Here is a 10,193-nt window from a genome sequence, read left to right as displayed (position 1 = left end):
CATTCTTCACCTTACTGCTTAGATTTTGAGCTATAAATCAACTCAACTGTCAATTTTCCAAAAACCCTGTATCTGCGAAACCGTGTTTCTCGGGAACTATCTGTACCCGATCGTAGCATGCTATGACTTTCGGACTGTTTAGTCATTTCCTCATCTGACCAAACTTTTGCATGCTCATAATTTAATTCGTAATTACAATAACTTGTTGAATTTCCCTGTAAATCCCATATTATGCATTACAAAGTTGTAACTACATCTAGATTGTAGATTACAGCTGCCCAGTCGCAGCCTCTAATAGCATTCATTGTCTAATTGCACAACCTAATGTCCTGTATCCAACGGTGCAATTCGAAGCCATCAATTGTTACAACACGTAACCGATTCTTTGCTGGCGCTTGCCCCTGGAAACTACGCATTGAGGTAATTTAATGTTTTAATTGAACTCTTCAGAGTAAAATAACTACGCGAGTTTAAATATTATTCTTCTGCGGAATGAATTTAATCAGCTTTTGATTGTATCAATTCAGTCTGGATGGTCAGAGAAATCAAGTTTATATTTCATAATTTCGAATTCTGCACTATGGACAAACAATCAACAGATGTGACAACTGGCCAAAACGCTCATCACAATGACAGCCGTCAGTCACAGCTGTCAATAAACACAACACAACCTTGCAAACAAAAATAGGAGTGTCAAAAATTTTCTCCAATGCAGTGCGGTGGTGTCGTTGCTTTGTTTTCTTCTACTTGAAGCGTATATTTTTACATCCGAATTAGGTGGGCACTTTTAATTCGAAGCGTAAGGTAATTCATACTGCGTCCAATGCCGAGTGTTTATCACTGGCATGATGCTACGGACTACGACAATTGGTTACGCGATGCTGCATCATGCGCGGAGTTTCAGTCCGATCGCTTGAGTACGTGTGCGCCGTTCGTGCAATGGTATAGGGTTAGAAAACATTGAAGTTAAAAAAGGAAGAAATTGCGCGATGCTTGGCATTTCAAAAAACTTTACTATCAAAATATCTACACAACATAAAGTACCATAAAGTCTGCCGATGCGTTATGTGACAGTGTGGCATGTTTATCGTAGTGTAACAACAAGCTTGCACGGAAGAAAAAAGAACGTATAATAGCAAACCAGTTTGTATTGCGTCAATTATATGCCCTTCAATCGGGGTTGAATTGACTTAAAATTCGCTTTCCTTGCCAACACGAACGTGGACAGCAAATACCCAAAGACGAAAGTTTGCTAGCGCATCATTGCTTACTGGAACAAAACAATGCCAGGAAGTAGAAGAAGAAGTGTAATCGATAATGAATTAGTGATTAGACATGCGAAGAAAATATAGATCCGCGGTGTGTAAATATGCCAGATAGGTGACGAGTCTTGATAAAATGTTCAGCTGTTTGTGTTCCGACTGTAATCTTATTCGGTTGTGTGGAATTCTAAAAGACACGGTTTGTATTCTAACGCTATCTATATATTTGCTTCGTCTGCTGCGTCTTTTACGAAGAACACGCACAGAAAGAAATATGCATTGCTAATGATCAAAAGAGTTTCAACATGTTTTTATTACTTTGTAGTTTGCTGACAATGTTATGAATATTGGTTTGTGTGGGTGTGATTGTAACGCGATAAACAATTCAGATTTGATCATTCAAAAGATACAGTGCAATTAATTAGAGCAACAACTGCGGTACAATGCATGTCGCAAGTAAGTAAAGTTTTTTGTGCATGTATTGATTCTTTATTGTAATTGTGCCGGTGTTAAGAAATCGATACGCTAAAAAACGCAACAAACTAAACGTGTCGTATGTTTTCATTCAGGTCTTGAAATGATACAACCTCATTTCGAACCGGCATCCATCGATTACCAGCAGCAACAAACGCACCACCAGCAACAACAACAGCACAAGCAACAGGAACAACAGCACCAACACACAGCACAGCAACAGCATCAACAGCAGCAGCAACAACAGCGCCAGCAGCAGCAACAACAACAGCAGATTTCCAAAATTATCAGCAACCCTCCCCCAGCAATCGTTAGTGCCCCAAATGGAACAACGATGTGCGTCGCCAAGCTTATGATTGGGCTAGATCATGCACCCCACGCATTTAATGTGCGATCGCGTGTATTGGGTGATGGTGGTACAAACTTAAACTATATTCGTACTGAAACAGGTGCTATAGTCACGCTAAGAGGTCGGGGATCCATGAATCTTGAACCACAAACAATGCAAGAAGCTCCTGAACCATTGCATTTGTTCATTGAACATCCGTCGTAAGTGTTCCAGAAAGTCGCTACCAGAAGTCCACAAGCAGTGATTAAAATGATATTTTTTTCTTTTAGATTGGAAGGGCTGCAGAGTGCCAAACAGTTGGCGAAAAATTTAATTGAAACTCTACAGGAAGAGCTCTCCTTTTTCCAAGAGAACAATATTCCTAAAGCAAACTTTCAGCTAATACCCCAGTCGAACATAGTGCAAACGACCCAAGTCACGCAAATGCCTCCGATCATAAGAACCCAACATGTTACGCAACCCAATGGTATTATTCATCAACCACCACCGACAGTTCTTGGTCCACCGCCTCCAAATTTTGTGCAACATCCACCCGCTTTGCCACAAAGTCAGCCACCTCCACCGCAAATCATTCAGCAAGCACCTACAATAATACAGTCACACGTGCCAGTACAAATCCACCAGCAGCCGAATAACGTCGTAATCTCACAAATCCAAACCACAGCGCCTCCAACGCAGATTGCAAACGTAAGCAATCCTCCACCGGGGACACAAATACGTCCCCCTATAGTGCAGATCAAAAACTCACCTGCTGGAACCCATTTGTCTCAGCCACCGCCAAGCATACAAATCCAGCAGGCACCGGCTGAGGCTGCCCAGCAGATCATTGTCAATCCAGCACCGCCATACCAGGTGCAGTATATACAGCAAAATCCATCCATTCAGACCAGCAGTGGTCCCCATCCGAGTGGACAGGTTACGATTCAGCATCTCATTCAGCCCCAACCGCAGCCTGTACAGGGAATTGTACAAACAACAATACCTCCGCCTCAATTCGACCACTTTCAGCGGCCACCACAAACTCAACAGATTATTACTGTGCAGGGTAGCACAGCTTTCATGGTTCCGCCGCCGAACATTATTCATCAGACGGCACCACAACCACAGAATCAGATCATTTTCCAAACACAGCAACCGATTCTTACACACCATCCGCCGCCGGAGTTGGCCCCCATGGGACCACAAGCGTCCATTACTCAACCAACCGGAATGCTCATAAACGGGGCGGACGGAAAGAAAGTTGGTGGTCCTGCGGAGTTGCAAATCAAGCAAGATTCGCTTAAGCTCGATGAGGGTCCACCTCCCGGAACCATCTTGCAGCAGATTCCGACCAGCGGCCAACTAACTAAAACCACTGTGATTCCTGTTTCGTCGATACCGGGCATACCGATCAGCCAGCCGCCACCACCGATCATGTCTGTGCCTCCACCGACAGTGCAACATATAGTCGGCAATACGATCATTACGTCGCAACCGAATGCGCCAATCAGTCATGGTGGGATTCCGCAGCAAATTTTTAGCCAAATACCTGTGTCGATTCAATCGTTTGCTCCACCTCCCCAACAAATGCAAGTGAGTGGGTCTCATTTTGTCGTCAGTGCCCCACAACCATGGCCTGTGGTAACTGCATCAGCCGCAGGGCAACAAATACAGCAAGTTCCGGTTAGCACGGTGCCGAGTATACAGATAACTACACAACCCATGCGGAACCCGAATGAAATTCACATCATAAGCCAACCCACAATTATTAGCGCTGCAGAGTACCGGCCGCCGGCGTCACAGCAGCAGCAAATCATAGCGACTAGTGCATTTAATCCACAAATTCAACCTCCGCAAGGTAAGTTAACCATATTGTGTACAGTTTAATTTGAAACGCAAATGAAAAAATGTTGAAACAACATGAAGCATTTAAAACAATAGCTGCGAAGTCATGTCTTTTTATGGCCCTCTTCTAAGTGATTTCTTTTTATTTTTATATATTGTATAATAACGGCTATTCGCCGATTAGTAGAATTTGGTAATTCTAAGATTTTGCTAACAAACACTCTCTTATTGATTCTGTTAGAGTAACATTCAATTATAATAAAGCCATCGGTGTAATTAGACAAAAAATGTCATCGATCTGCGTGGTATGATGCAAGCGTCGCCGGTCTTCACACAAAAGGGTCCGGACCAAAATCCCATTCGAATCAAATCCCCAAACGCAGGAATTGACTATCCAGCTACGGGTAAATAAAGTCACAGACAACCAGAAATGACATGCCTTAGACCTCTTGAGATTGTTGTGCCAATAATGAAGAGGAAGTCATTGGGCTGTGGAGGTATCAATCAAATTACCGGTAATACGGGGGTCGGCCAGTACAACAAATTTATAGTAGCGAAGAGGTTCTTCCGCAACAGGAGCCAGCCTTTCAGTTTCATAGTTATCTGTAGAATTAATCCAGTCATCTGTGTAATGAAAATTTTAGCAACGAAAGGTTCTTGAGAGAATCTGGAGTGCATTAACCAACTACAGAGAATGTATCATCTACATGTTGGGATGCCAAAGAATCAAATATCATAGCTGATAGTGCATTATTGTCCTCGTGTAAGAATTATTAAGAATTAATCAGGTTAATTAGTTCCAAAACATTTTGTATCCACGAATCTTATTTGATTAGTGTACATTACATTGAAGCTATGCACTCTGTAGGCCAAATGGATGATGTGTTCATCGATTTTAAGGCTGTTCAGCTTGATCTCGGTGAAAATTACGATGAACACTCAATGAACAGTGCAAAACCGTGATGAATGAGGATAATAGAATGAATTTTTTTATAATGAAAAACGCAAAAGGCTTCAGATGCAATGTTTGCCATTCAGGGTAGGTTTAAAAGTCTATCGTATTACATTGTTGTTATAGTACACGTATGCTATACCTGGACCGAGCGTTTTTGAGTAATGCTCCATTGATCGCGATGTGCGCTTTACGAATTAAGTGATCAGTATAATTGCTGCAGCATGGCCATATTACTTATTAAAAATGTATTGCTCTTTCCACAAACACTATTGATGTATTTCATTTTCGTTTTCAAAGGTGTGCAGGTTCAATTTCACACGGTGCCACCGCCAACTCAGCAAATCATCACCAGCTTGGCTAATGCACAAACGCAACCTCCCCCACAAGCACCACAGTCGCAGCTGATAGAAAATCAACAAGGACCACAGCATCAAATTATAATAAATGCCCCGATTCCTCCACAACCACCTCCACCGCCACCGTCATTTACGGCTGTACAATATTCTACTCAAGAGGCTCCAAAGGTATTACTTGTATATTAACTTTATAATTTTTAATAATTCTATTATCACAATAATGTTGACATTCACATATGCACAGCAATAAGCTTAGCATATGCTTGATAATGCTGATCCAGTTCTCGAGAAATGTCGTTAGAACAAGGAGAAAGTAAAAGTTTCAATTCTCGAGTTTATTTTTTAATCTTTACCATATCTACATTTATTTTAATTACTATTCTTATATTGTAGCCTAATGTCGAACAGTTGCAGCAAAGGCCACCACCCCAACCACAACCTCCACAGCAGCAAACGCCGCATAGCTTAACGACGCAATCCCAATCGCATACAATTATGCTGCGGCCAGGCCAAAAACGCAAAATATCAGATGAAGATGTTAATAAATCTATGCCACCCAAAATAGGCATGGGGTAAGTTTGAAAAATTTGCTTGTCGTTTAAAACTAAAGTCATTTTTAATTTTTGTTTCGGCAATATGTTCATTTTAGTTAATTACTGCAATTGATAATCTGTTTCGACTAACGTTTCCTCAATTGAACCTAACAGAAAATGCACCCATTGCTGCTAAATGTGTATTATTACATTACTGCACTGATTACTGCTAAAATACAAAGTTATGATTAAACTAAATACCCCACAGAAGAATTCGTACGACACTCGTCTTGTTGTAGGTTTAGTAAATATGTTTAAGTGACTGTAGGTAGCTGATTCCTGTAAAATAGGAAATATTTGTTTTCCCTCTTTAATAATTTATTTTTGATCACAGGCTTTGTTTTGATACTACTGCAACTGTATTTTATATATATTATAACACCTTTGTTTTGGCCGAATAATCTGAAATGGATATTATTTTTTATCACTACTTTTCTGTCAAATTTGGATAACATTTCAATAACCTAAATAAATTAGAAGATTTCAAATTATTTGTGAATTGAACCAATGATTGCGATGGTTTAAATTAATAAGTTAATTGCAAAACAGAACAGGTCCTAATCGTCGTTTATAAAATTAACAAACACCTGAACACATAATACGTCTACAACACATTTACAAATACAATGCTGTATTTGCTGTACTTTGCAATTAATGTAAAAAGTTTATTGAATATTTCGTCACCCGAAACCCGTTTAATGAAGATATTAAATTATATAATGACAACACTCTTTAGGATTGCAAGCGATAATTCTACAATATTACTGGAAACAATTAAAATTACATTAAACGCAGATAATATTTGAACTAGTATACGGACATTGTAAAATAGAACTGTGGTGAACTTTGATTGAATCGCCGAAACATAGCTTTGAGTGGTACGGTTAGTGCTGTACAATGTGTTGGCGTTATGGCAAATGATACAAACAATGGCTTCATGAACAAATAATAAGTTATAATTTCCAGGGTAGCGATAGATTTTTAATTGAACATTAAAGATAAGTTGACTGACTATTTTGCGCTTTTAATATAAGTTAAGTTTTAATGGAATTTTGATTCATAAACCGTATTTTCGCGTCTATAAAACAACTTTTTATATCCTCGATTTTTTGATGAAAAGTAGAGATGGTGTTATACAAAAAGTTTTTTTGTTTTAACATTTTTTCCACAAGATTCTTGCCAGAAATTTCGCGGTGGTGATAAAGCTAAAGTGGCACTTTATACGCGTGACAATACAGTATGTGTGTATAGGTATATATTAATACAATGTACATATATATATGCCTTATAACAAGCAGTTTATAAGTTTGTTTATGTATTTTTTAAAATCAAAACTTAAATGTTACCTATAGAAACAGCACTTTTTTTTAAAGCACAAATGGTATTTAATTAATTTGTACATTTTTACGCGTTTTATATCTTAGCTCAGGATTAAACTGAAATATAACAAGAAATGGGTCAACATATACAATTGAGTATAATTTTGCTGCAGCAGTTATATTGGGTTATATCTTTCATTTAAAATCTTGTTTTAATTATTGAATCATATCCTGTTATTATAAAACTATTATACTATTACACGCTTGTAACAATTATTGAAATATTTGTCACTTTAAAGTTCGAATTATGGGGGCAATATGTGTAGGATGAGTGGTGCCGCAAGGAATTTGCCAGTAGGAAACAATGGCGGGATCTTGACGGCCGCGCAAGCCAAATGCATAATGTCATCGGTATCGACTGGTACAGCAACTACGACATCTACATCTGGGGTCGGCTTAATATCTTCTCAAATATCTGCTGATCACTTAGTAGGTAAAGTATCTGGAAGTTACAGTGACTCGTTTTCATGTATTTTATGTCTACATGCTACATTCATCCCGTCCCTATCAAATATATTCGCTTGTAGCCACGGTCGTTTCATCCAGAACAGTACATACGTTTATCAGAATTTAAAAAATCTAAATATCAAATATTAGTTGGATTCTCAGATAACATTTCTTGCCATGTAGGTGAAGTCTACTAGAAACAATAGATAAAACTATATCCTTCGTTTAATATGACAAAAGTTTTTTATCATGTTCCATCGTGGTACTAACTGTTATTATTTGCATTACTGTTTGTATTTGATTCTAGGACTCTCAGTAATAATTATTTCACCAGCAGAGAGAGAAAATGTATTGTCAGTCTGTTGCGTACATACGCGCATAGGTGCTAATGCTTACCGATAATTGATATTAGAAACGTAACTTTACATTCCTCAGGCAAATCTCACTATTTTGTTTTACCAGGTCATACGGAGGATTATTTCATATAAGCATTTATTTTTGGCCAACATTTCCAAACATTTTATGAATTACAGCACTTTATGAAAAATTTCAAATGTAATATGCGATTATGTATGTACACCAGCATTTAAGGCATTTTGAGACTTCGAGACCATCACGCAGACATAACCCCTATGCAATGAAAAAGTACATTCTTGTCCAAGTATATATTCCCATAACCTTTCACTTACATAATCTTTTTTTACATATTGCGTATCCTCTATAGAAGCTATGATATAATACATTTGTGATATTCGCTTTATTCAGTGCGTGCCTGTCTGTATTTTCTTTTTTGCATTTCTCACTGGCTGCTGTTTGGGGGAAGCTGACCACAGACTACAGACGTCAAAAATAAACATAGGATCTCTAGGCATCCCGGCTGTTTCAATCCAGGACGGCAATCAGACCAGTTCTACTGTTTTGGTGCAGTGAAACCAATCGCATCGCATCGTAACTGTTAACCAGATGACAACTATGTTCTATAGTAGCCGGTCGTATTTTAAACGCGACTAGTAGAGTAGAATACTTTTCAATTTGTCTGATATCCAGCGCTAATGCAACGGCAACGTAATAGCATCATCAAAAAGAGCACAACGTTGTAGGATACCGAACTACAGCAACTAACAGATTGTATATCTGATTGGTATTGTTAATGTGTTGTTAAATAATTCACGCTATCCTTTTTCATCATAGCAGTGATCAGGTTACATGTAACTCCGATGTTCTTAGGCCACAAGTTTACCCTGAGTGCAGGACAATGTGCAGCATCGCATCTTTTTACAGCCTGATAGTAGTCTCTGCTGGCATGTGATTCTCTAGGGAAACGACATTGTATGATAATGTAATTAATTCTATTTCGATTTATGTAGTATGTACGTCAGTTTTAAATTAAGTTTGATCAACAATAATATCATCATGAGGTAGTAGCAAGCTCGCTCTAGAATCAACAGTTGTATAGGTTAATTTATAGCGACTGTTTTGTATCCAAGCTTTGAATGACCGATGAAGAAGGAAAGTCAATAGCGTAAATGAAAAGTGTCACTAGTGGTGAGCTTCTAGGAAGTGGTGGAATTATTTATATAATTGTGAATATTTTTTCCCAAATTTTGAAAAAAACAGATATCCATTATCGTAAATCATTATTAACATTATTTTTCTTTCTTTTTCTTTATTCTTATCATATCCGAACAATCAGATTGGTTACTCGTAACTGCTACGGTAAGCGTGTAGACAGGTCAAAGCCAAAATACACTTTCTCTTCGTATCTCTTTGCTTCCTTTCCATACATCTTCACCTTTTTCTATTTCGAGTTCTCTCCGTCAATTCGTTTGAAATTCTCTTGTATATATTCTTGAAAAGTTGTATGTTTGGTCGGCTGGCGTCTAACCTACCAAAAACATAGCTCTGCAAAAAAACAGACACGAAGGAATGTGCCAGGTTCCGGCTAGACAGTGAGCTATCCTTGGCGTCAACTTATAATTGATCAGAAAATTCGCTCCCATGTGTGATTCGATACGACCGATCCGGATCCGCCTTGGGATTGGTCAACTGTTGGGTGAATCTGATTCAGATTCATGAGTCAGAATGAATCTTTGAACAGAATGAATGAATCTGACTCTGTATTCCAAAAATTCATTAATCCTAATAATTCATCAATTGAAGATTCCTGAATCTATAAGGATTCAGAAAAAATTGAGGATTGAGAAGAGTAATCCATATGAATCATCAACGAGGACTCATTATATTTCAGAATGATACTTCTCAAAAAATGAATAACGATGTAATTATAGTAGAACGTCGATGTGCATCCAATGCGAAATGATTCGACATGAGTCGAGACATCATCCGAAGGATCGCACGATCTACAGGGAGCAAACCGAAGCAAGGAAGCAGAGACACCTACGGAGAGACCGAGAAAAGGAATCGCCCGAATTCATCCACCTTACACATGTTCTGCGAACGAGACAGGAAAAGTTGCTGTGGAGTGCGTAGGAACTCATGGAAAGAGATGGATCGGTCGGAAAAAAAACACCTTATCTGACGCCTGATTTCGTCA

General features: G+C 38.6%; 1 protein-coding gene across 1 annotated transcript; it reads left to right on the top strand.

Annotated features, from left to right (window-relative positions):
• Positions 1-1,705: 1,705 nt before the first annotated feature.
• Positions 1,706-8,492, top strand: LOC128714870 (uncharacterized). The gene is made up of 7 exons (XM_053809752.1): positions 1,706-1,718; positions 1,832-2,285; positions 2,355-3,922; positions 5,162-5,388; positions 5,614-5,792; positions 7,432-7,625; positions 8,473-8,492. The coding sequence occupies exons 1-7, from the start codon at positions 1,706-1,708 to the stop codon at positions 8,490-8,492; spliced, it is 2,655 nt and encodes an 884-aa protein (XP_053665727.1).
• Positions 8,493-10,193: the final 1,701 nt, after the last annotated feature.

The sequence above is a fragment of the Anopheles marshallii genome, chromosome 3, assembly GCF_943734725.1.
Source record: "Anopheles marshallii chromosome 3, idAnoMarsDA_429_01, whole genome shotgun sequence".
Classification (NCBI taxonomy): Eukaryota; Metazoa; Arthropoda; class Insecta; order Diptera; family Culicidae; genus Anopheles; species Anopheles marshallii.
Note: the sequence above shows the minus strand (reverse complement) of the source record. Positions and strands in the feature narration are given on the sequence as shown.